The sequence below is a fragment of the Sparus aurata genome, chromosome 21 (assembly GCF_900880675.1).
Source record: "Sparus aurata chromosome 21, fSpaAur1.1, whole genome shotgun sequence".
Taxonomy (NCBI): Eukaryota; Metazoa; Chordata; class Actinopteri; order Spariformes; family Sparidae; genus Sparus; species Sparus aurata.
This window is the reverse complement of record NC_044207.1, coordinates 8,453,102-8,481,101: the sequence shown is the minus strand read 5'-3', so window position 1 is coordinate 8,481,101 and position 28,000 is coordinate 8,453,102. Positions and strand designations below refer to the sequence as shown.

The 28,000-nt window shown below is 41.1% G+C and overlaps 1 protein-coding gene across 2 annotated transcripts; it reads left to right on the top strand.

Annotated features, from left to right (window-relative positions):
* Positions 1–4,037: 4,037 nt before the first annotated feature.
* pigr (polymeric immunoglobulin receptor) lies at positions 4,038–11,715 on the top strand. Of its 2 annotated transcripts, none has more exons than XM_030404030.1 (8): positions 4,038–4,184; positions 4,773–5,117; positions 5,200–5,281; positions 5,490–5,713; positions 7,151–7,241; positions 8,910–8,998; positions 9,126–9,175; positions 9,294–11,715. In XM_030404030.1, the coding sequence occupies exons 1-8, from the start codon at positions 4,136–4,138 to the stop codon at positions 9,363–9,365; spliced, it is 1,002 nt and encodes a 333-aa protein (XP_030259890.1). In that variant the 5' UTR covers positions 4,038–4,135; the 3' UTR covers positions 9,366–11,715. The 2 variants fall into 2 exon arrangements, with proteins under 2 accessions (XP_030259890.1, XP_030259891.1); XM_030404031.1 differs by having other exon boundaries at positions 7,154–7,241; positions 9,294–9,547.
* The last annotated feature ends 16,285 nt before the right edge of the window (positions 11,716–28,000 follow it).

Here is a 28,000-nt window from a genome sequence, read left to right as displayed (position 1 = left end):
TCATGAAGCAGTCCTAGGATGAAGCGTACATCACTCCATTTAGTTCTCCACAGCCGTAGACTTGTTATCAATAATACAATGTGTAAGGACAGACAGATAAAGAATGGCTGATAGAATATTGTGTGTGTGTTCTGTCGAAATACCCATAAAGGATGCATTTAAATCTTTTCAATAAGTCATATTCTCCAAATGAGTCTACACAGATAATAGTTTTAGTTGAAAGATACATTTTTACTTTACAGGTAGAAAAGAACAAGTTAACAAATGGTCTGATTTCCCATTCAAACACACTAAATTAGTAGTTTTGATTGTTAAAGGTACCATATTGTAAAAAATGTTGACATCCATGCCTTTTTTTTTATTATATAGCAGGCCTAGGTGATAGACAAACACTGAGAGTATCAGCACTGAAAAATGTATTTGGCACATGCCAGACAATCAATTGTCATTAGTCTGAATAGGGAATTTGCGTTCACTATGTATATTATGAATCTATGCCCCAGCATGTCCGTCGTGCTAAAGGGCGGTGCTAACTCTGGCCTGGATGTGCTCACCAATCAGAGCAATCTAATTTCCAGGAGAGGGGCCTCAAAGAGACCGGCCCTTAAACACAGCTGTCAGAGTGTGAAGAGCAGATCTACTGCTACTGAGTGCAAAATAATGTTTGGTGATCATTAAATACTGTAACCATGTTCTAGTTGGCACCAAAAATCAAAGTGCGAACCTAAAAATGAGCATAATGTTGGACCTTTTAATTAGAGGTGCATTAAATGAAACGATACCACAACCGTCAGCAGCGCAGAAGAGTACCCCCTAAAGCCCACTTTATTATGGTGGCGCTTGTCATATATCTTCAAATACAAGCCTGTTCACATCAGGGTTTGTTGGCGCTGCATGCTACATCAGCGGCTGGTAAGAGAAAAAGAAATATATGTTTAAAGGTTGACAGGCCATAAAATAAAAGTTGGTGAAAATTGCCAGGAAAGAGCTCCATCCCTTGTAGAACTTGTTTTGAGCCCCACAGATTGCATCATTTATTAAAGTAGAACTGAGGCTACAATGTATTCTGGAGCCAATCACAGTGCTTCAGCTTGAGACGCAGCAGCAGCAGCAGCAGCAGCAGGCTGCCTGCCTATCATGCTAAGAGAGGGGAAAGCAAGAACATTACACCCCAGAGCAATGAGAGGCTTTGCTTCTATTTCTTGTTCTGGAATAACTGATGGGGTCCAACACATTCCGGCTCAATTGCTTTAAACTGTGCGGAGCTGTGGGGTGCAAATGTGTGAATGTGTGGGCCAGCTTGAACTGGATATGAGGCTGTGTTGCGTACAGAGATGAAATACGGAGCGAGTCCTGTCGGCGTCCCAGGTCTCTCCTCTGTAAAGGTCAGATCTAAATCTCTTCCTATACTGATTTAATAGCAGACAAAGAGGTATCTATCTATAGTACCTACCTCCATTATGGATGGATAACATTAGCATCAGTCCTTTTGAAAAAAGGGGTTGGCATAAAGGAGAGCAGAGTAGAAAGAGAGGGGATTCTGGGAACAGAGAGGATTATGTATTGGCCGAAGATTTACATGAAGTTTAAAAGGAAAAGTGCTTACTATTCAGTGCCACTATGTCACAGTTACATTGTATGCATCTATACATTGATATACACACACATACACACATATATACATACATATATGTATGTGTAGAGAGACATATTTCTGTATATAACTATTAAACCAGTTTATGATTCAGTTGTAAAAAGTATTGTAACTCAGTACATTAACCAATGAACTGCCGTGGAGTACAACCTTTAGGCACTTCTACTTAGCTTGAGGGTTTTCCAGTAATATAAATTATTATGAAATGCGTCATTCTGCTTGATTACATTTACTTTTTACATTTTAGGGCATTTAGCCGACGCTTTTGTCCAAAGCTACTTACAGTAATTCATACATACATTCATACACTGATGGCGCTGGCTGCCATGCAAGGTGCCGATCAGCACATCTGGAGCAGCAGACCATGGGGAATCGAACCAGCGACCATCTGGTAACAAGACGCTGGCTGTACTCCTGAACGAAGAACCTTTACTTGTAACTTGAGTATTTCTACACGTGTTGCTGCCTTTTCTGACGTAAATCATTACTTCTTCCACCACTAGTGTAATTATTACTGATGTATCAACATGTAAGCCGCAGTTCAATTTTTGTCATGGGTGGAGATAGATTCTATATACTGTTTGGCAGTGTTATCTATTGTTTAATTCTAAGTTGTATTTTAATGAGCTTATTATATATTTTTAAGTAACTTAAGCTATCAAATATCTGTACTGTACTAAAAAAAAACTTTTAACACTTGAGGTAAAATCTAGTGGAGTATAATGTTTCATATGAGCCTAATTAAAATAATCAATGTTGGTACTCTAGAAAATGCACCTTTAAAAACTGCTTGTTTTTGTTGTGTATATATATATATATAAAACTATAAATCAGACCACAGTCTTCGTCTTCCTGAAAAAAATCCAATATTTCAAGTGAGTAGTTTATTCCATAGACTTACAATTAGACTGTGACATCAACTTTTGACCAAGCTGCTCCTCCTTTGACTGGAAGAGAAACAGTCACATTAGTCAGTTGACAGAGAAGCTGCCTGCAGGGCATTCAGTATTCACATTCAAATCGCAAAGCAATGTATTGTGGAATCCCAATAATGAAAGCAAACATTAGGAGGCATCATGACACCAGTTTGCTTGTGAAGACATTTCAGAGCCAGAGCTTTTCAGAAAGGTGTGGGGAAACAAGGCCAGAGGTCGAACATATTTTCCCCCTTGACGTTTTAATCAGGTTTAATAAGGTGACATCTACTTAGTCTTGCTTAGTTTGATGCATAAATTCAGGGAAATACAATCTGTTCCAAGTCTCTTGTAACAGAGACAAACACATATGTAGATTAATCTTTTCCAAAGCTGGAAGGGACGTCAGGATATTGGATTATCTCCCGGGACTCACCGGCTGGGGGTGATAATAAGTCTTGCGAAAGTTAAGTTTCGATTCTCAAATAAGCTCAGTTACAGTTCTGAGCGGTGGCTACATTTTTCCAGGAAATGGAAATGACCATAAAAGGCTTAGTAGCCACAGCATACAGCAAAAGGGACTTCAGGGACATCCTTGACACCCTTCACAGAGCAAATTGAGAGGCTTGGAATAATTGTTTGTTCATTCAGTGGCTGAGGGGGCTGTGTGGAGCGGCTTAATCCAGCAGAATGAAGACTGGATCGAATCCAAAGTTTTCGGGCATTAAAATCAAATCATTTCATTGTAGCCTGCCAAATGAATTCTATGCAGTCATGGAGGGGAGGCACTCGGCGCTTGGTTGCCCGGGAGAAATAAAGGTGGCTTACACTGAAACAATAACGGCACGAGGTGTGAGACAAAACATGACACGTTTAAACTCAAAGGTCAACAGAGCAGCTCCACGTTTTGGAAGAAAGCGTGTTCTTTCACAACCACACACAACTCGTTTCTAATGCTTGGTTTGCCCTGTCTGGATAATTTTTTAATACCCATATTTATTATTTAGATACCAATACACTGCCACACTGTTCATTGTGATTCTGATTGTTTCCCAGAGTGAGATGGGAAGACTGACACCACACTTCTGTCTGTACGCTCAACTGAAAGCTCTCTACTCCGAACTTCGACTTTATTTCTCACAATCGTGACCTTTTTTATGTCACTATCATGACTTGCCATGGGAATATTTTATTTTATCAAGCTCGGTTTTCACCTCGTTTTCTTTTATTTAAAGGGGCAATACGTAGAATTTATAGGCGAAAACATTCAGTCATCAGCAGAATGTGAATAATTAGCACCATGACTGAGAAAAAAAAGAAAAGAAAAGAAAAACCCACGACACTTTTTTAAGTGACGGAAGTGGCTTATTCACGATCAGTCATAGTCACAGATGGTTCGATATTTGCCAGACGTATTCCTGACCGGCATCTATGTGGTTAACATCTGGAACATCTGGACCCAACTTATGGTCATGTGACCGAGGGGAAGCTGGCCTTGCGGAATCTGGAGTCTGTGTTTACACAAGGGAGAACATTTGCTTGGTGAACCTCACACTGTCGCTGAAACATGCCGAAGCTCTTCCTACTCGCCCTCGGCCTGTTACCATGGATCCCAGGTAATTACTGTGAACACTGAGGTTATTTATTTGATATGTGTTGCAGAGGCTGTTGGATAATTGATGAAAAATGGAGTTCTTTTGGCTGATGAATGTCTGCTCTGCACCCCCCTCGCTTTATTCTCCTGTTAAATAGCGGTGCTACAGTGTGAGATGTTATTTACACTCCACTTCTCTTCACTCTTTTATTACTTTTCTGTATTAATCATCTGTTGAAAATGGGCGGACCGCTTTCAGCGGGAGGCTTTTGTGTTTTGCTTTCAAATTCTTCCAAGCTTCTGGTTTGTTTGCCCCTTGGCAAGAATATGTTTGATGTTTATTTTATCAAGTCTCCAGAGGCCTGTTATATTTGTCCCCACAAATCTCCACTCTAGAGGAATAATCCTATTTTGGAATAAGAAGATATGGAGAGGGAAGTTGAAGTAGGAAAAGTGTTTTGCCACAAAGGAAACTGAAACCTAAATGCGGTACAAGTATTGCTCAAGGCCACCCTCCCCTCGTCCCCTTTGCTGTTTCCACTGTTCTGACTGCAGCATGCATAAAGGTCAGGCCAGTGCTCAACATTAAGTCTTCTTCACTCTCCATCAGCCGTCATCTGCGAGGCAACCTCCGGGGGCGAGCATGCAGTCCTGGAGGGTCAATCCCTCACAGTCCCGTGTCACTATGAGCCTCAGTATGCCAGCCATGTAAAATACTGGTGTCTCGGGAAAACGAGGGAGTTCTGCACCAGCCTGGCTCGGACAGACGGCCCCCGTTCGGCCAACCCTGCCGAGGACAAAGTGAGCATTTCTGATCACAAGGACCAGCTTTTGTTCAGCGTGACCATGAACAACCTGAGGGAGGCGGACTCCGGATGGTACATGTGTGGCGTGGAGATAGGCGGAATGTGGTCAGCCGATGTTGTCACTCACACTCACATCAAGGTCATTCACGGTGAGTCATGGGCTGATTTTCAACTGGTAAACGGTCGAAGGACAAACATCTTCACGCGTCACAAATGATTCCTCTCCTGCAGGTCTGTCAGTGGTGAGCAGTCAGGTGAGCGGGGAAGAAGGGAGCAGTGTCACAGTGGAATGCCTCTACAGTGAGAGATACAGGTATTTGATTTTCCCATTCACCCTATTACAGCTATGTCAGTTTGTATCCGCCATCAGATCACGTTGAACCCTCATTTATAGAAACGAGCGTTTATAGAGCGGCAGCCCCGAGGAAAACACGGTTGTTTGTTTCGAGATTTACAACTCGAGCCAAAACTCTGACGGACAGTCAGCCCTCACTGACTCCCCTGTGACTGCCTGTCAACAGAGAAAGCGAGAAGAAGTGGTGTCGAAGTGGAAACTCAAGCTGCCTGCTGACGGGTTCTGAAGGGAGCTACGAAGACACTTCAGTGGCCATCAGTGATGACAGAACTAGGACTTTCACGATAACCTTAAAGAAGCTGCAGCTGAGAGACAGCGGCTGGTACTGGTGTTACGCAGGACAACAGAGGATAGCAGTGAGCTTGGTGGTCACACCTCGACCCACGACCAGTAGGTTACCTCTCCCATTACCTGAAAACTGATATTACAATGTTTTCCGTCTTTGCATTCAGTGGGGATCTAGACAATCGTACTCATCGAGCCATTCATTCATTAATGTATCGCTCAAAGCTGCATTAACAAGATTTGGTAACACTGCATGTGAAGACGCATTATAACTAATCATAAACATACTTATAATGTGTTGAGTTTTGTAGTTGTGGGGAAGACATTTGAGTCAGTGGAGAAAAATCTTCATTGACAGACTTTTTTTTCTGCCTAAACAAACTAAATGAACAAACACTCTCCATTGTCACAACTGAATAACCAAAGTGACCTTAAAGGACAACACAGTCTCATTCTGCTTAGCTTTGTTTACATGTGACGGACCCTGCCACCGCTCTAACAGTGTTCTGTGGACCTTATTTTCCTCGGAGAACAGCTCGTTTATTCTGTAACGGGAAAAATCAACTCTTTCTGAGTTTGTATTATTAACTCATTGATATTGTATTAAAAAACATTAAAGTAGTTCGAATCTCTCCTCCAAAACTACCAAGTGCCGCTTTAAAACGCACCCATAGCGCTGTATAATCAGAGTTATAAAGAGTCAGTGGTATTTATGATGCTTTATAACAACTGCAAAAAGTTGCTGCAAAAATAGCAAATTACACCTTTTTCTCCTCAACATACACTAACATACATTATACTAATGTTTATAATGCATTATGGACATTGGTGGAATGATAACTTATGGTTATTTTTATTATTATTATTGAGACTTTTGACACTCCAAAGCCAGTGTTCGATCTTTCCATTATGGGCCGCTGTAGAAACCTGGTGTGGCAACACGGTAGGCTCTGTAAAAGAGGGGGGACACCCTAAAAACTGCCCGGGCTGGAATGATTTTCCAGGATGTAGTAGTGCATGCTTCAGCAAGCTCCGTGACCGCCTCAACCCGTGCTCTGAGTGCATATCGTTTTCCAGTAATCTGTGCATTCAACCTCATCTATGTGCATGTGCATAGACTTAGGGTTAGGGTGCGTGTTTCTGGTGACCTGGAAAACGAGACCAAACTTGTTTTTTCATCATACTGGAAGGTTTTTGATGAGACTTCAGTCCGGAAAATTGGAAATCTGGTGATCCGAGCAGACCAATCAGTGCACTGTGGGGAGTTGGACTCCTGAATGGTATCGAAGACCATTAAAATCAGGCATTTGTGGTTATAAAAACAGGCACAGTTTTGTCGACTTTGTGGCCTTTTCCCCACATCAGTTTTTCGGCCGATGAAAAGAGAATTGCAGCTTTAAAGATCAATATGTGCTTGTGACAGACGGCAGGGCTCTGAGGTCTCCAGCTGTACAAGGTATCGATTATCACGAGTCGCAAACACTCTTTTGCTTATAGCAGTACATCATTTCACAGCTCTGTGTGTAACATCTTTATCTTCAGCAGCAGTGTCTTTGACACTTACACCGAGTCAGTCTGATGCACGGCTACATCCACCCAAATCCATCAGCCAGCAGTCCTGGAACAGTCACAGGTAAATGTGGGGCACTTTGTCATTAGCGTGCTTTAAACTGACGTTTATGTTAATCTGATCTTAAAAAGCTAACAGTGATAGTTGCATCATGCGCACCTTACGGAGACTGCTTTCAAATGAAACCAAGCCCTCAGCAAGAGAGCACCAGGCTTTGAAGCTAATACTACACAGTGACTCAGCCATGTAATTACAACCTCACATTTTGCACAGGAGTCCAAAAAGACTTTCTCCCATAAGCTTATACTTTGATAGAAGTGGCTGTAAAACGGTAGATCATTTTTTTCAGCATCACATCTCACCGTGAAATGTTTCGTTTCACTGTCGCAATTTGTTCCATCCGGTCCTACAACATTTGGGAGGTCTGGATGAGCCTCAAGATAAATGATTTTCTCCCCGATCAAGTGAGGAAGTTAGCTTGGCAGAAGCTTCCAGTGCGCACAATCCAGGGGCCCCGCAGTGTGGAAGATCTCTTTTGTGACCAGGAAGTCAAACTTTCACTACCTGTTTTGAGTAGCTGCCGGACGTGAGCTTGTCAGCAATCTCGGACAGCTCGGTATGGCAACACCACAAGGACGTACCACCTACAAAACTGCAGTAAAACTGGAAACTTTGTTAGATTCGTTGATGATAACCATTAACTTAACTGAATTTTCAGTGCTAATGATCATTTACGATGTGCAATTGCCTGATGTAGCAAAGCATTTTACTTGCAAATGTGTTCTGGAAAATTTGTAATTCTATGCTTTGTCGATTGCTCTTTAAAAAAAAAATATCAACAGACTGTGAAGAAATGACAGTTTGGACTTAATGTTGTTGCTGAGACGATAACCGAAGTTAGCATGCTAACCGGCTAGCCCTTGGCCAGCTAGCCTCTGTGCTTGTAAAACACCGACACCCCTGCGGTATCCTGGTTTGCTTGCGAAGCTAACTGAGCTATGACAAGCAACGGTTAGCAGCAGCAGTTAGCAGTTACTCTGGTTGTATGCTGCTGCCCTTTGTTGGGAGTATGAATTCAACAGGTTTGTCACTTCTTACGTACTGCACCTTTAATGTCCATGTCAATAAAGCCCCTTTGAATAGAACAGAATTGAAAAGGATGCTACAACAGGCGCCCATGCCCCACCGTCAGAAATAATCACCATAATCATAAACTAACTTAACAAACTTCTTCTTATACTAAAGTTCTATGTGTGTGTGTGTGTGTGTGTGTGTGTGTGTGTGTGTGTGAGGATGCCACCCTCATCAGGTAGTGACAGGCTTCAAGTGCCACCGAGCAGCTTTTCAGAGGAATGACGTCTGAAGCTGTATCCAGTTCTCATTATACGCCCATGGATAGGACTCCTCCAGGGACACATCGACCATATTTGAATCTAAATTTACACATAAAATTTCAAAGTGCCAATCCTTTACCACACCCCCATGTTCGAGGTGATGCCTTTCACACTATTAACCATTATGGAGGCTTATCTCTGGCATCATGAGGGAGTTCACTCAAGTTCAGCTCAGTCAAGCGCAGATAACGATCATATCAGTCTTGCCCAGGACTATCAATCTGTCATCATCTCGGCTGTCATGTTACTATGAAAGAACAGATGCAGCATGAGCAGGCGCTGCTGCTGAAGCTGGCCTCTGTGATCACACCACTGTGTGTTTGTGTCCGTGTTTCAGCCACATCATGGTGTCTTTGCTCCTGTGTGCCTCCTTAATCCTCCTGGTGGGCATGGCCATAATGGCGAGACAGCTGTGGAGACGCCACGGTGAGGAAACTTCTCCTTTCTTATAGTATTCAACATGAAATCTGTGCAGAATCACATCTCTTACCTTCTCTACAGGTCTATGAAATATTTCACACGCGCTGAATATAACATGTCCGTGGCTTTACAGGTCCTTCATATCCATTCCTGGAGAGGGATCCCGAGAAAGCAAGAATCAGTGTAAGCTCCCGTTAAAATATCTGTCACTGTTCTATTACACACTCGGTCATAATAAACACCATTATCAGGGGCATGTTTGAGCGATTATCGTACTCATTTTTCTTTCTGTCTCCGACAGACGCACTGTGTATGTGACCTGCAGAACAATGCTGTCATTTTCCACAACAGGGATTCCCAGGACGTAGCTTAGTCAGGCCACTGCTTGTTGTTATTGTTGCACATTGTAATTGAATGTAATTTTAGTTTACTGCACACAGCACAGGCTTTACTTTAAGTTCTTTTTCTGAATGACCTTTAAAGAAATGTATGATGTCTTTTGCCTGCTGCTTTTGGCATAGGCTGCTGATCATGTAATACGCATTTCTGCCATAATCATGTGATCCTCTGTTTTCATTTGGTCAAAAGCAGCGTTGTCACTGCCACCAAGGGACCCTGAGGTCGTGTCCTCTGTCTCGTCTTATGGAAATCTGGGATTCAAACAACCTGGCGGAGATTACACGCTGGAGTTAAAAACGTACACATGGTATTTTTCAGAGCTTCTGAAAGAGTTTCACTCTTTTGAAACTGAGTAAATTTCAAATTAAATACATATGATTCATTTTTTCTCCGCTGGATTTTTATAGGGGATAATGAAAAAGTAGCGCTTTATCTTTAAAGGTGTATTATCTACCGATAATACTCAGTGGAAGGAAATATTTAACTATCTGTACTGATTATGGGGAAAATAGGAGCCATGAATTAGTTGTTTGAATTAAACCTGTAATAATATATTTTTTGCCCACTTGGGGGCAGCAGAAACAAGCAAACACAAGTGACCTGTGACTTTTTTAATTTCATATGGAGGACGTGTGAGCCAATAACACATCCAGCAGTTGCGCGGCAACGTTAGCATTCATTAGGAACGGTGTTTGTTTCCCACTGATGGTCGCAGGTCTAATATTGTCGACTCTCCTTTTAGCTGTGTTGTGGTCTCCACCGGCTCCTGAGGGAAAAATCTGGCTATTTAGCTGAAGGATGTTTAATGGCTAGTTGCTAACTGTGTCTGATGTCGCTAGTGGCGCTAGTTAGGTAGCTGATGGTCAAAGACAGTTCACAAACAAGATGAGTCACTAAAGAGTAATTTCCTGTATCTATCGCCACTGGCCCGCCCCTTTAAGAGCTAGATTCTTTCACACCCAAGTAATCCGTTTTTACCAAGCCACATGTATTCGGATCATCCTGACACTAAAATATTTCAGACGGGCAAATAAGGCGAAATTTAACCCAAATTTGCCCTCGCAACACACTGACGTGTGATCTGACGCCTTCATTTTCTACGTGCCCGCATGCCAATGGAAAGTCGGGTGAAGTTGTGTAGTCCACAAAATATTTCTGGACAGCATTCTGCTAAACAACTAAAGCAGATGAGGACTTGTTTTCAAAGATAAAAAAGGAAAAAGAAAAGAAAAAGAGAGTCTTTAATTATTCCATACAGCTCCATCAGTGTAATCCAAGTCTCCAGAAGCCCCAAAATCCCAAATTGATTTAAAAAGGTTGTTATTTCTACCCTCAATGCACGGTCCAGCTCGTGCACCCGCGTCAGACGGGCTCTAACAATTTTAGCTTAGCAGTTGCATTCAGATTTCGGCGTAAAAAAAAAGGTGTAAATAACATCTTTTCAAATTAGTTTGGGATCTCGGGGCCTGAGACTTGTGTTATGCCGGACTAGTTGTATGTTTTTTTTTCTTGTTACATTTAAAAACAAGTCCCCATTTCCTTCAGTTGTTTTTGAGAATGCTGCAATGCTGTTTTGCTTTGAAAGCTCCAGAAATGTTTTGTGGACTACGATCCATCACCCAACTTTCCACGGCCCTGCTCAGAAGTCCTCATATCTAAAGTGTGTCATTATTTGTATTTGAACCTGCACTGTTGATAATTCTGACCTTTGTCAAAAATGGACATGGACAATACGGTGGGAATTGTTGATCTCCAAATTGCTGTTGTTGCCTCTAGCTGTTGCAAAAATAATAAGGCCAGTGTGAATGAATAAGAAATGCGACATGGTAAATCCTGTCTGCATGGAAAGCCCGTTGGACTGACAGAGCTGCATTTTTATTTTTTTTGTGCTATTTCAGTAGAAACCAGACTGCTGTGTTTATTCCATAACTAAATAATGAGAGGGCTTATTAACACATTTAGGCGTGAATACAGTCTGTTTGTCTGAAAACACGCAGAAGCAGATTCACACCGCAGGAACGCGGTTGCGAGACGTCCTTATTCTGAGAGAGAAGCGAGCAAATGAAGAGAGAAACTATTAGAAGGAGTTCATAAATGAGGTCTGAAAGGGAGCAGCTCTACATTTCATGCTTGGACTGTCTGTTCTCATTGTGAGTCACACGACATGTGAGGAATTGTAAATTGAACGGGCTAATGAGACGACCAAAACATCTGTGGATTCACCCGGCCCGGAACTCTTATTAATAACTTGGCCTTACCTTCATGTGTGGAAAGGCAATTTTCTTGTTTGTGAATTTGGGGAAATAAAAATTTCTAAGACTCAGTGTTCCTTTGTGGTGTCATGTAATGCTTCGGTGTGACTGTGAATTACTGACTTTGATAAGCATAGTGCTGTCATTGTAGGATGATAATGATTTCTTTTTTGAAAATACTAGTCGCACGATATTAAAGTAAAAAAAAAAAACACCAGGTTGTTGTTCGGTAGGGTAGTATCTCCACAGAGGTTTGGATGAGACAGGACAGTGTTAGCGATGCACACTTTGTGCTCAATGAGCTTTGATTCCATGTCGGGTTTGATGAAGTCGGCTGAGGAATCTGTATACATTTATTTATAACGCTTTCTGGGCAAACGTCCATCGTCTTTCGTACGGTGTCACAGGGCTCATTTTGCAGTATATCTGCTGTCTGTTCCTAGTGCACTCACAGAAATGGGAAGAAAGGCTTCATGTTTCCTGCTCCATGCAGCCACATTTGTTAAATAGAGTAACTGGTAAATTACTCCTTTGTTGATTGTGCCTGTTGATAGTTTACTGTAGCCTTTTTCAAAGCCTCTCCATGTGTTGGCGCCACTGTCGCAAAGACAGCATCAGCAATGGGGCCACCACTAAAAAACTGACTACAATCCAAAGCAACAGAAGCCCTGATCTCAGTGCTAAGAAAAGAGGGATTAAACAATAATATTAAAGTAAAATTAGGCAGATTTAGTAGACTTGAGACTTGTTGGTAAGAGGAAACATACCCAGTGAGGTAACAGACACAAGACTAGCACTCTCAATCGTGTGATTTTCCTTCCATTTACTCTTGTTTTACTTGGTTTCTATCACTCTCCCTGTTTGCCTCCTCCATCAACGGCAGAGCCGGCCCAAGGCATAAGCGAACTAAGCGGCCGCTTGGGGCCCCTTGCCCTTTTTTTTTTACATATTAAAGACATTAAACAAGTATCATGAATTAATGAATAATTCAAGACAATAGTGTGACATTTGTGTCATTAAATGTCAAGCACAGGTGACTCCATGGTGGTGGGAGGGGGGCTCCAAATCAAATTCTGCTTAGGGCCCCCAAAAGGCTTGGGCCGGCACTGATCAACGGGGTTCTTTTGCTTTTGTGGTGTATGCCAGTTGTTCCAACGTCACCTGGGGATAGAAACCGGGGAAAACTATGCAATTTCCTGTTTCAGTCATGCAATAGCTGACACGTGTCTTTTGTGCCATTATTCTATCTTCGTTTTTTGGGGGGGAAAAATCGGTGAGCAGGCTGAATAGCATGCTGAAAGCAGTGCTTACAAGGAACATATTGTCTATGGTGTCATTTATCTCCAGCCATTACACAATGCAATCAGTATTTATTTCAGAATGAAAAGCTAAAGCAGGAAATTTTTCTATTGCCGGTTTGAAAATCACTTAAAGTTTTTGATGTGGTTAATTGTTTTCATTTTGTCTGCAATTTTTTTATGCTGCAGTCTCGGCCTGGTCCCCCCTTCAAGACATGGGAAAAATTAGAGCAACAAGGAAAAAAAGATTCCTCAAGATACCACTAGATCATTAGTCATGCTCTGTGAATAGGGGTTTTTCTTTTCTTCCATCCAATTAAAATGAAACTTTTCTTTGAATGGAAATGGCTTTAATTGCTATTTACATTGTCCAACTGGGAAAAAACTGTCATTTAAAATGTCATAGCATTTATGAATATTTTACTCTTTCATCCACTTTTATTGTTAAACAGTCCCCCAGGGGGATTTGCCTTTATTGAATTTAAGTCAAAGTTGTGCAGCAGTACATGCAGGCCTATGTGGTAAAACCATAAGATTGCAACAGTCTTATTATGTAGAAGGCAGATTTAAAGTAAATGTGAAAGCCTCTATAAATGACGAGCTGTTTGTGTTACTGTGCACCGTGATTTGACGACGTCCCCGGTATCGCCACGGTATTTAACGTATTACGATTTGTAGTTGTTATTTTTAATAAACTATGTGTTCATAAAATATTGAGTAACACCTTGTTATAAGTATTGTAATAGTATTTCACTGTTAAAGTAACTATGACTAAAATTATCATCAGAATGTGAAGTGATGAAATAACAGTTTTGACATGAATGCCAAAGATGTCTCTGTACTGTGTTGAACACATAGCTACTGAATTTAGCATGCTAACCAGCTAGCTCTGGGCCTAAAATGTTCTTTCCCCCCGCGGACTAAAGCTCCTGTGCTAGCGGTGTCAACCCAAACCACTCCCCTGGTAGTCTGGCTAGATGCATGGCTAACTGAGCTGGATCCTGGATTTATAAAAAGGTAGCAGCAGTTAGCAGGTACTCTGGTGATATGCGCCCCCTATGTGTTGGGAGAATTAATTTAAGGTGCTCAATTCTCATCTATTACACCTTTAACAAACAATAACATGCTTTATAAACCATTGATTAAGCATTTCTTTATTGTTAAGTTTGCAACTGATTAACTGATTTATAATACTGTACTTTGTAAATACTGTGCAGCTCATCTATCAACACTATTTGCATGCCCATGATGAAAGTGCAACTGTTTAACCTCCCTGTTGTATTCCACTGTGCCGTCTGAAGGCCACTCAAGTCTACTTGAGTTTCAACACCGCCCTGAGGTTGCAGGGAATCAAGGTCATCAATCTAAATGTATTTCAGGCAGAATCAGAATCAGTGCTACCACTAGATGGAGGTCAACCCTTTATGAAATGTGTTCTTTTTGTTATGTATTGCTGGTGTGTGTATTCATGCACATCCCGTTCGGTAGAAACTGTAAGGAAAAGCAAGAGGCTGTTGCTCTTCAACTCCGAACTCTATACAAAAACAAATGTAAGCATTTAAAATTTTTGCATTTGCATGTGTTTTTTGCCATTCAACATGAACACTTCCAGTTCTTGCCGATGTCTACGTGCAGTAGTAATTACATTTCTGTAACAGTTCCCTCAGGTCTTGCCATTTGAGGGCATCAAAAATCAATACATTTGTGCTCACCTTGTGCGCAGCTGTTGCACATAATAAGGCATGAGCGGGAAACATGGAGGGCCAGGATGAAGGACAAGACACGCTTACATGTCCTGTGACAATTGTTATGAAGGCCAAGTGTTACACAAGCGTGCATTGTCCTCATTAAATACCGCACTCTTCTTGTTCACCCACCCAGACCCACGTGGACAGGGAGATTATAATGGCTCTTAATTAGGATAAAAATAACCTATTATTCATAGCTGTATAAGCCACCTGAAACACTGAGATAATGACAGTATACCGCTGTTTTTGATGACTGTCCATAAACCAGTGTAAAGCCTTAGTAGTGTCAGGATTGATCAAGTTGTTACATATTTTTTAATTTGACTGAGTTAGTTGTTCATGCGCATCCGCCTTATGCGCGCCTTAGGGCTGATTTCACAGTGTTATTCTCCGTCTTGGTTCAGCTACTCAATCACTGGTCCATAAGCTGCGTGGAGAAAGAGGCACAATTTCCCGCAGTGTTTCTATAGTAACAGTATGTCACAAAGAAAACACAAACCAAATGAAATGGTACCCACTTGCCAGATCCTGCTCAGCTATAAGACCCTCTGTGACTTACCCTGCGTGCCTGCCGCCTGCTGAGAGAGCATGACGAGGTTGCAAATGAAGGGACCCGTCATGCTGTGGTGCTGCGGGTCTGAACCCTCCTGTGTACATCACTGTTAAAGGTATATCTACAGAACACACGTCACATTAAACCTTCTGGTGGGACATAACCTTTACTCATAAACATTTGATCAATTTAGATGAACTGTTATTTAATTCTGTGAATGTCAGCTGCCAAAATTAGACCGATGGAACCAAAAGAGAACAAACTGAATGAATTTTTGAACATTGAACTATTTTCAACCAAATGTGTGCTTGCGTGGAAGCTCCAACTGAGGACAAACATGTATTGTAATTCTGTTTGCTTGATTTGACCCAGTTTCAACAAAGACACAAAATACAGCCTTGCTTTTTAAAAAGTAGTGTACTAATCCAATGGAGTCTTATAAGAGCTATGACCACTGAAGCTGATACCTTGAGCTGTATTTTAAAGTGCACTCTGAAAAGGAAATCTGTTCATCATCAATATGCTACAGATATATGATTAAATCAAACCAAAGGATGAATGGAAAGCCAGTGAAGGAAAGGCTGAAGTTGGTGAAGGTTTTTCCTCCTTTGCTGGAAAGTGGAAAAACTTATTCCTGCGCTATTACCTAGATTGATTAATTTATCCTGCTTAGCACCACACATGTCAGCCCAGACAACAGGATAAAATGTTGGCAGTTAACATTTCAGCAACAGACTGATATGTTTACATTTTTCCATGGCATAGTTATGAACCACATTGACATTTCTACAAAATGTGTCATATCCAGCTGTGTTTGTGGCAACCAAAATGTGTATTTTGAGCATTGTAAGCATCATGCTTTCCCAACCTTAACAAGTGTTGTTTGTGCCTAGCCCTAACTGGAGAACGTGTCTTGTCGTGTCGCAACATCACATTGAAAAGTGTACCTAAAACAAAACTTGCAACATACAGAAATGCTAAGTTTCAACATATCCATGGTTTGCTGAAACATTTATTTTCGGGATTTGGCACATATCTTTACTCTTTCATGGTTAGTGTACAGAAAAAGCTTTGGAAAATAGTGATTGTGTATAATTGTATTAACAGTTTGAACTAAAAGTTCATCAACAAACATTTACAGTATTTCTTAGCACACATTGGTGAAGGAGCTTTGTAGTTTGGCTGAACAAATCTAGAGAGTTTACCAGTCTGAGAGGGCCTAACATTAAACCCTGAGGTACACCACAAGACACCTTGCACATGCTAACAGAGCCAGTAAATTAAAGGGAAATCAATGTTATCCTGCAAAAATACCAATAAGCTTTTTTCTTTTGATACAAGTTTGTTTTGAGATCTGTCAGTGTTTTCCTGCAGACAGGGACAAGCAAGAAGAAAAGAAAAGTCATAGCCTAGATATTGTGTGTGTGTGTGTGTGTGTGTGTGTGTGTGTGTCCGTGTCTCTCTCTCTCTCTTAGGTCTCTTTCATGTTTTTTTAGGCAAAACAAAGCAAGTATTACAGATAGCTCTGCAGAGGAAGTTCTGTAATATGTATTAAATTCATTTGAATGTACAATATGTAATTTATGCCGCTAGCTGCTTTCTATCAAAATAAAACAAAAAACATTCGATGAGTGTTGTGTAGGGACAGCTGGGCACATCGGGTGGACCTGCTGGCTCTGGAGAAGACAGTAAGAAGAAAATCCGGACCACCTGGAAGAAGAAACCTCCGGGATCACATCGGAGTCTGCTCTAATCTGGATTGTATTCTGGAGATTCCTTTTTGAACTTTTGGGATTAAAAAGTCGATTTATCTTCAGTTATCTGTTGTTTGTTCATGACTGCGGCAGTGATCTGCGGAGGTGACCTCCACTGTCAAGTGTTTATGTTGCCTGCTGACAGGAGCAGGCAGGGACCCCCTCCTCTCTGTAACACTAATGATACAGAGGAGGATCTGAATCTGTCTGTGAGGTGCAGTCATGTTTTCTCCCTACGAGCAGGACATTTTAATGCAGAATTCTTACATATTACATCTTTAACCAAGACAGCTATCTTTTACAGCAACACAATAGAAAAATATACAACAACAGAAACGAAATTGCATCTTTGTTGTGTTATACTCCAGCGCCCGCACCTATCCGGACATTGACAACACTGAAGATTGATGTCTGGCACCACTGAGGTAATTTAACCAGCGAGTTATTGGAAAAAAAACACTTGAAGCAACAGAATAGGAATAGCAGCTTCAAGTATGCTACACACAATGTTATGTCTTCTTTACATAAAGATTCATAACAAAGATTGTAATAGTGAAGCGCATTGATTCGTTTATAAATATGACTATAATGTGCTACGCTGTTTCATTTAAGATTCATCTGGCATTTAATTGAGGTCAAGCTGTATTCCTTTAGGCCTAATAGTAGCAGAATTGCTGCTTCTTATTGAACGATCTTGGGAAAATGCCAGACTGTTTTGACCATTCACTGATGGGGCGGCAACAGGGTTCAGCTCCTTCAACAAAGAGGATTGTGATTTTAAATGTCACTGCCAGCGTGAAGCGGCATTCCCGCAATGTGGTCCAACTGGGTCAAGAAGCATTTTGCTCACAAGGTCTGCAGAAAACGCATAACGATAACAAGCGGCAGTGAGCAGAGCGAGCTTATCAGGCATATGACACTGAATATCTCTACTTTCCTAAAAAAGAAAAAGAGACTGAGACTGAAATATTCGGCATCTGTATTCTATAAATTGTCTGTTTACTTACACATCAGCAAATATGAAGATCCGGAAACTTTTTCAGCTGTTTGGGCCTCTTCCTCATTTTAGCTGAGACACAATGTACGAAAGGGAGCTCAAACTGCGATTGAATAAAACATCAACTTTCAAATGAGCTGCTGCTCCTCGTAATCCTCATGAAAAAAACAAAACAACCGCTGAACCACTTTCAAAAGAAAAGGATCTGAAAGAGATCGAAACACACCAGAAGGATGTCTATCTGTTTGACTGAGCAGCGCCTTTGATAACATAAAGCAATGATCTGAGTAATGTCTATTGTACTTTGGCGATTTACTGTTATCCATGTCAGCCTTGGAGCTCGACTTTGACTGGTCTGATGTCCAAACAGCAACGACGTTTGATTTTAGAATCCTATCAAATATATATCAATCCCTGATATTCGGTTATTTGCATATGAAAAACCTTTCCGCTCCAGAGAGAAGATTCACATGTTGAACACTGTGCACTGCAAACCCGTGCCAAATCTACAAAGCGCTATCAAACTGCTAAAATATTCTGTATCATGGACTGAATATCCAGGACAAACACATACACACAGCATGCTGTTTTTGATAAAGCAGACTGACCTTCCTCAAAACAAACTTTAAAAAAAAAAAAAGAAGAAAAACAGTTATTCATCATTTGCCACGTGACAGTTTGCTTGTACTTTGGCAGCAAACTGCAACGGCAAAAATCTAAACTCTCAGTGAATAAAAGTGGAGTCTGGTGGGAGAAGTACCCAAGGCTACAGTGTATGCCTAACATCTACAACCCCTGCCAGAGAGAAGATGCTGAAGAAAACAGGAGCACACGATGGGATCAATATCCATTTCATGCTTCTGTAGTACCGTTGGCACTGTACAAATTATTGGCGCAACAGCTCAATTCTGACCTGCTCGGACTGTGTAAGTGGATATTAAGCTGAGTTTGGTAATTCAGAGGTTGATCTCGCCCATCGCCTTTTCTTGTTGCACTCCAGAAAACAACAGAGTAATGTTGTCACGGCTCCGGCTCAGCAGGGGCTGATGTTTTCTGGGACAGGTCACTTTCTCTAGTGCTCCTGCTTCACTTTGTCACTGAGAAGCTGCAGTGAAGCACACTTGGAAACATCTTGCGTGATTATCGAATTATAAGGGGTTGTTCTGCCTGTGATGATTCAAGACTGTATGCATATGTGTATATATCACGCGAAACATTACAGATTCAACACCCATCCCCTTTGTCTCCGCTGCCTGAGGGATGCTTCTACTATGTAGAACACCGCTTAAAAAATACATAATCTTGTCATCTATGCTGCCTGGAAAGCAGTCTGGCAGTGCAACAATTTCATAAATCCTTCAAAAACTTTATGTAAGATATTCAATGCAAAGGTCTAAGAAAATATTGCATTGTTATGAAAGAGTTGTTCTAATTGCTGTTGTATCGCCTCCATGGCAGCATACCACTGTCAGAATAAAGGCTGGGAATGTACCTCTCTGCAAACCATGCACATGTTGGAACCCTGTGGTCCTTCTTGTTACAGGATTTTTCTTTTTCTTTTTTTTTTTGACGACACTGTACACATGGTCTGGTTACATTTAGGCAAACACAGCTTGAAAAATAGAGACCGGTACCGAACTGAGTGGCGTTGGTTCATTGCCGATACTAGGTACTGATTCATTGGCAATGAATCCTTCCAGACTTCTGTACCAGAAAGCACATCTTTAGAGTAACATTAGAGAAAGAACGAGTTGAGTGAGAGGGCATCCCTGCACCAAGCCCCAGAGAAACTCAAAATAAAAACCCCAAGGCCATTAGGGTTGAACCCTCCTAAACGACTGACGAGGCGTCAACAACATCATCGACATCTTTATGTAATTAATCAACCGGTTGGAGAAGTTGTTGGACATAACTCGGTTGTATTTTTACTATTTTGGTTGATGTTATCTTAGTGTTTGTACTTGCGTGAGCCAAAACAAAGCCACTGGCTGACTACAAAATTCTTTATCAACGTGCTCCTCAATACACTAAAACATCAGTAGCAACAGTAGTTTGTGAATTGCATTCTATTTTAGGGGTAATACTACAGTGTGAAAGCACTGCCAGCACGGCTGTAGTAACTACAGTAGTGTTCCCTCTTCTTTGGATTTGGTGTCTTGCTGCTGTTTTTACTGCTTGTTATTCACCTTTTATTCATGTTCCTTTTGACCATTATTCATATTTTCTATACAGTCCAATACCATGCTGGTGTCCCATCATTTTCTTAATTTAAGTCCAGTTATCAAGGTTGAGTAAAGTGCTCAGAGTGAAAACACTTTATTCATCTGCTTCCAGGTCTTTGAACAGCTTCATCCTATGAAGCAATGCTGGGCGTACTTGGTGACTTTTTCCAGGTCAATGGTTCATTTAAGTGTCATTGACTACAAAATATTAAAGCATAAAATGAAAGTTGTAGTCCCTATGCTGCAAAAGAAAAAAAAAAACTACTTGTCATGGTGGAGTGCTGAGATGACTTCTCTCTTATTAAGTAAAGAGCACTGAAAAAAGACACAGCTGGGTGCCGGTATTGGAATTATTTTCTTCATATGTGATGGTGGTACATATATTGTAGAAATGTTCAGATGATGTGTATGAACAGTACAAAATCAATGTATCCATGGTGAGCAGAAACATACAATGCTGACATTTAATTCTGGCGACTGGGCTGGGAGGATTATATGGTGCTCTGTAAAATGACACAATTCTTTTTTCAAATCCCATTAGAATTGGACAAGTTGTAAAATGTGTATGATCCATATAAACAAGGCCAACAAGTCTTCAAAGAAAGCTAACAATTTAAGGATTTTCTACTTAACAATAGGGGATATATGTGGTGTATGACTGGCCATGACAAGGCAATTGCCTTCCCTTGTTAACCTCTCCTAACATATGGATAATGTTCTTGTCTACGGCCCATTTGCGTTGGTGTTCAGCATCAGACTGAGTGGAGCAGAGGAAGGCAACATCACTGTTCAGTGTTCAGTGGCTCGACACTTAGCAGCTATCACAAGTGCTGCCAAGGTCTGCAATCCCGCGCAGCCATTCACATTTCACTATGTGACATTCGCCTGCTGAGGGATGATGGGAAGGAAGCAGCCACCGTGACGGTGAGGGATGAAGGACACACGCTGATGCTGGAATATCTTTTCCATCAGTGTCACAAAGACAACCACAGCTTTCACCTACACTTTATTTACTGTCCACTGGCAACAATGAGGTGGGCTGGGAAATCATTTAATTGTAGACAGTTTTACTCTTAACCAAACACATGCAATACTTGTATTACAGTGATTGCCAAGTCTGTCAGATAAGATTTTTTCTTGTTTTGTGTTTTATCAGCACAACTCATCATGTTCCAAATGTGTTCATTTGTACTTAGAGTTGATTATTTGTCCCTTTACAACCTGTTTACAACAGAAATTTAACTATGTCATGTTGTGATATTGACATCTTATACTTGTGATCAGCATGCAGCCACATCTGAGTCAATATCTGCCATAACACACAGCGTGACAGCCTGTCAGAGCTGGAGACAAATGAGACTTTCTTATACAGCAGTCAGACAAACATAGAGACACATTTACATAGTGCCACTAGTTATGCAATAGGACGTCTGATTGGTTGTTCAAAATATCTGTTATTTGCAGTTTTAATTTTTAATTAATTTTCACATTGTCATTTGGTTAGCTATGCTAAGATGCACTGTCCAGTGTTTCTATGACCTAGGGTCATGTGTTACAACTCAAATATTCAAAATCGTATTCAATAAATGTGTTACATAGTAATTATATTCATAGGATAGTTTTAATGTATGAGTAAGTAAAAATCAGCTGGTTTAGTGATAGTGAAGAAGGCAAATAATGTTAATGATTAATATGTACTGACTTACTAATAAGTTAGCTACAAAACTCAGTGCTAAGCTAATTCAGCTAGCTTTAAAACTAGTTAAGGCTCTGTGTAGCTTTGCTGAAGACTGCATAAGTATCTGTGGTGGACGCGGTAGTGTTAGCCAACCATTTAAACCAAATGTCTTATACATTCAGCTAATTTAACTACTTATCCATCAACTTTACCCACTGTTATCATTTAGTTCACCATTTATCCATCACTTTAACCTAACTTTATTAGTTATTAGTTAATTCAGCTAACCATTATCCATTTATCCACATGCGGTTGCTCAGGACCTACAGTGCCAGGGAATAAACAAGTCAGCAGCATTTGTAGCATGACTAATGCTAGGCACGTTAGCCTCAGGATATCATTACAAATACATTTGGGATTGTAATACAGATAACCGGCCAACATGTTTTAATAATTCATAGTTAGCTGACTAGTTAGCCATTATGGATAGGTGACGCACAGTGCTTTAGCATAGTTAGGTCAGCTTGCTAACATGATTGCAGGATAAATCATGGGCAGACTATTATCAGTGCTTTGTTAAATGAAATTATTTGTTTTATTTTTTAAATGTTTTTTGTTAATATGCAGGATTCATGTTAATGTGGTTTTCAGACATATTCAAATAAAAAGAAGCCCTTTGAAATGGTTATCAAATAATACTTACATGCTGTAACTCTAAGGACCTTTTGTTGAAGACACAGGTATAAATTATTCTTACTGTTTATCAGTTACTTTTAGCAAACAATCTGAACTATTGTTAATTTGAACGACAACTACCTCTATTTCTTCAAAGTTAGTGGCACACTGGTCCTCTCCAACCTAGAAATAACCATCGTACCTCCCAGTGTACTCCCTGGTGACTGTCACCACAAAAGAACCCTTTGGCGTCCCTGGTGAAAATGGATGACAACTGCGACATGCTGAAGGAAATCAAATTCCAATATATGAATGGACAATAAGCAGCCATGAAACATTGCGCTGGCACTGCCATAACTGCGTGTCCATTGCGCTGTGAAAATCCATCAGTAGATGCACTCTTTTCCACAGGTGACCAATTACTGTGGTGTTCGTGTTGTGCAGAACTCAGATCCATTAGAGGAGAAAGCACAACGGAACGAGATGAAATTGCTCTGCAGATATCAGGCAAGACACTCAAGTTCAGCGTGATCCATTGACGTTTTTCCGCAGGACTCCAACAGCCCTGTAGGCTTTCTGTGAGGGGAAAAAAAAGAGAGGCTTCTCTCAGATTTTTGTCTGTTGTCTGTTTGACAGACTTATTGTTGGTTTTGAAAATATATACTTTTGACCAGAATTGATTTTCTTGGCTTTCGCTTGTCTTTCATCCTGGCAGTGAAATCACATGATGCTCATTCATGCCCTGAATAACAATTGCCATACATGAAAACATCTATCTTTATACAAAACCGTACCTTCTCTTGGGAAGTGCAATCAGCCATGAGAAATGTAATAATAACGTGGGAGTCGAATCAGCCCACACGGGAGTTGATTGCAGTTTCTACTTTCTGTCTACTTTTGCTGCACCTTCTCTGCAGGTGCACTCAGTCCATTAGATTCCTCTGATATATATGTTTTACAAAAATATATGTATCAAGATTCAAAAAATCCTTCAACATGCCAGCAAGCCTGCATTCATCCGGGACAAACATGCAAGGAAAACATCTAAGCTTGTGGCAAAGCGCACATCAGGTGGAAATTTGTACAAACCCATTCTTTTGGGAAAAGACATTGTAGAAGCCATGCAGAAGTAAATCAATAATTCACTCCCTATATAGCTCATATTTGACCTCATAAGAAAATTCATTCCCTTGTGTTGAGGAGAGTTGGAAGAGAGACGAGAACGGATAGTTGAAAGGAGGTGGATGAATAAGAAAAGAGCAGCATCAGTATGAGAACCATGGGGTCTCACTCTTCTCCGCTCGCACCCTCGCCTCACATGTTGATTGATGGGATCGCGGACAACCTTCGCCGTGAAAAGAGAGAGAAGCGAAATCTCATTGGCGAAACGTCTCGGCAGTAAAGATCTCCATGCATCTGTTCTCTGTTGTGTGAACGTGTATTTTTGATTGTTGCATTTTTCGTGCTTCCTGTTTTTCTAATGAAAATTCATTGGAATTTTATTGCTGACAGCTGTCCTTGACGGACCTTGAATGCTTTTAATATCCCCGAATCTCCCAGACAAGCATATAAAACACACTCGCGTTTTGAAAACAGCTTTTAAATGTGCTTTCCTGAATCTTAAATATTACATCTGTGGCCACTGACCACTTTCTGCATTCAGAATGTTTGAATAATGCACTCTCTGTTCACATCCCATATATGTGGCATTACAGAGTGTATTTCAGGAAAGGGTAAAACAAGTCCAGTGTTTCTGACTTATTACTTTAATGCTTTGATTTTTCACACCACTGCTATCATTAGTATTATTTCTGCATAATTTTCCGGCTGCACAATCAATTATGGAGGTCTCTAATCAGCGGCACATGCCTGCAGGTACAATGGTAGGGATCTTTGAAAAATTATATGGGGTGATTAGAGGAGGTGCACCCTGTATGAGAATCGAAACAACAGCTTAGTACGCTCAGCGTGTAATCAGCGACGGAGGGGTTGCACAAAATAACAGGCACGCCTCAAAAGTGACAATAAGCTGCCAGTCCCACCAAAAAACTGGACATTCTCAGCTCGTGCCGCTGTGCCCATGACAACCATTTAAAGCGAGGCTTTGTTGGACATGTAATGACACAGCCCGGGAATCGTATCACAGCAGACACAAAGGAAATCCATTTGCGACATAGGACGACCGGAAAAAGAGTATTTCACATTCCATTGTGTGACATTAGGCGGCATAATGCATCTTCAGCCGTGATAAGAAGCGCTTGTGATGGGCTCTGGGGTCAGGACTGTTTTCTTTCAGTGTTTGGGAAATGTTCTAATTTCGTTCCTGGTATTAGCTCAGCTGGCGGCTGCGAGGCCGCCGCTGTTGAAGCTTTACATACGCTGTCATCTGACATTCCCTGCCAAGTTTTTTAGAGAAATGCCACTCAGTAATTTCTCCGTCTATCAAGCTAAACCCTGGAAGGTGTCACAGGACGCCTCTGGCGTATATTAGTCAGTGTTGCTGTGGTTGTGTGTTTGTACTTTTTCATACTTAATGAAACGGATCAAAATCATTTTCGGTCTTTGTGGACAAGTTTCATTACACTATATTGTGTTTTTGCCACTATAATTAATACCTATTATATATATTTAAAGCAATATTTCCAATTTTTGGGGGGAAATATGCTGATTCTCTTTCTTTAGATGATATTGATTGACTACTAAATTTGGCCAATTTAGCATGGCTGAAAGTCTGAGAGTACTTTTTGGGTTGTTTCTTGTTGGTTCAATAAGAAATGTGTTAACAACGATTTGTGTTTTTTTTTAAGCTGGGGTTTGTAGATTGTAGAAACCAGCAAGAGCAAGCTAAAGTTGAAAACGTCCATCCAAAATGCATGAACGCAAACTACTATGTTACGACAATCTTGTGTTTTTAGACTGGTTAGGTTTAGGCACAAGAAAACGCTTAGTTAGGACTCGGAAAACATCATGTTTTGGCTTAAAATTTTTGCTTTGGTTGCTACAAACACCGTCCTATTGTAGAAATGTCAAAAAGGCACCGGGTCATCACTGTGGACACGTCCTCGGGGACATCCGAGGACTCAGTGACCTCAGTGGCAGAAAGACGATTGATTGCAGGATGGAGCAGCTACCTGGTAAACTGATAAACTGTCACAAATAACGGGTCCTCAGACACGGCCCAGGTCGAACTTCTCAACAAAAGACACCTGCATCTCAGACCCCAGGGTGGCTTGGCCTGTGTCAAAGCTAACCTTCATGCTGGTAACTCGCACTACATCCCCTCTTATTCTCCAAGAGGAGAAGCAGCAAGGATCCTTTGGGTGAACTGTGTTTTGATTTCAATTCCTGTTTCATTTCTGTGCCCTTTAACGATATCAGCATCTAATGCTAATGAGATGCTTGCCACACGTAACATTTCAAATAATGTTTATCATGTATTTCTGAATACATGATATCTCGTCTATTCATGTATTTGTTATTCGGTGTCACTGAGAAGCTGAGGGTGACAGGTTTTCAAATCTGTAATCCTCAACCTCTTTGCAGACTTTGATAATTATTTAATGAGATTCAAGTTAAAGGAAAGTTGATAAGAGAGAGAGGATGAAGCTCTCTTCACCTCTGGACCCCACCAGCTGTTGTGTTCTTGTGTTGTTCTTTGTTAAGGGATTCGTCACATAGTTTAGTTTGTGTTTTGTTGCTGGATGAATGTTTGACTATGAAGTCGTTGTTTGCGGTTCGGTCACTGTTGCCTGATCAGCGAGAGGTTTCAGTGTTTTATTGTGCTGACTATGAGGTCCTATCGCTGGTCGAGGGATTATCAGCAGTCCGTATAATAACTTTCATTCCCATCGTTGTAATATTCATGCCAATCCTCATTGTCGTGACAGGGATTGACGGCTCGGCGGCTGTGTATTGCTAGCGAAGCGCGTCGTCGTCATTGCTAACTGACATCCTCGTTTCTCCCTCATATGGAAAAAAAAAACGAAACACTGACGATGATCACGATGAGTTGTCACAATGAGGCCTTGTGAGACCCCAGTCATGCGCAACACCCTGCCCATGCACTCATTGCACATGACTGGGGTCTCACAAGGCCAGGTGCGCACAGCTGGCTGGGTCAAATCACTTCATATGGATGAGATGAAATCGGACCCCTTCATTTCTGAAAAAGTGAGTTGCGTCAAATATGGTGGCTTATAAATATAAGATATTATACTGCTACAATATTATTATTCATTCCCATGCACGCTGCTGAGAGTAAGCAGCGGAGGGGGAGAGAGCGGTCCACAGGCCTCTCCCTCTCCTCCTGCTGTCAGTAGGTGTATCGCTGTGGTGCCGGCAGGAGGATGCTGCTCGCTGCAGGAGTGGGAGTTCAGCTGTAGTGACATTCTGCGGTTATGTGGTACTCTCGGTGAGAGCCGCTCACTCTGACATTTTTCTCTGTAATGGAGCTTGTAAATATGTTAATGGTTTTTCTCCGTCTCTTTCTCTCTGAGTCAGGGTTTTCTAAAGCTTGTAAATATGTATCGTTCATCTCATCTCGTAAATATTTAAACAGGTGGTTTGATCTTCTCCCTTCCTTTGTAGGTCGTTTTAGTTCAAGTATGCGTTGGCCCCGAAGCGCGAGGGTAAATATTTGGCCGAAGATGTCTGTGCTTTTTAAATGGCTTAAGGTGATCCCATGCCGCCACTTAGCTTTATGCAAATGAGTGCATGATTGCATCATCGTGATGTAAATGACCTCATGACACTGGCAACTTTTAGCAACTTTGGGAGCTAGCGCTAAGTGGTTTCATTGGTAAATCAGTTGTAAATACTGTGCATCTACTGTATTTTTGTGTCAGGGCGTTCGATTCAGTTACTGCTGACAGGATGTTAAGAGTTTTTCAATGAACATAACAACAATTCTTCTGAAATTACTTACTTCCTGGAATTCCAACCCTAAAATGACCTTTTTTTTGAGCCTTCACTTGCATTTCTTATTCAGCTATCATAAAATGACCATGACATTGAATGCACTCATTAAGATGCAACCATTCAAACTGAGACACCAACAGTCATCTTGTAAGAGTATTGACATGTTTTTGAATGTGAATTGATTTGCCCTCTCGGGTTTGGAATGAAGCGCAGATTTCTAAACACTTTTCCAATAGCACTCTTCCACCTTAGTCCACAAGTAGCTCTGAAAGCACACCTGATGCTTCAGTGCCTAGCAGCAGAGGGAAAGAATACAGAGCGTAAGAACCCGTGAACCTCCCAGACCTGACCTCTACATTGATTGAAAGCCTCAGTCTCTCTTTAAAAATCCACATCTTTCACACTCACACGCACCGATCCTGAAAGACAGAATAAGAGCACAGTGCGCTCTTACAGTGCAGCTATAGAATATGGAATTAGCTGAATTGCCTAGTCCTGCAAGAAAAGAGACAATG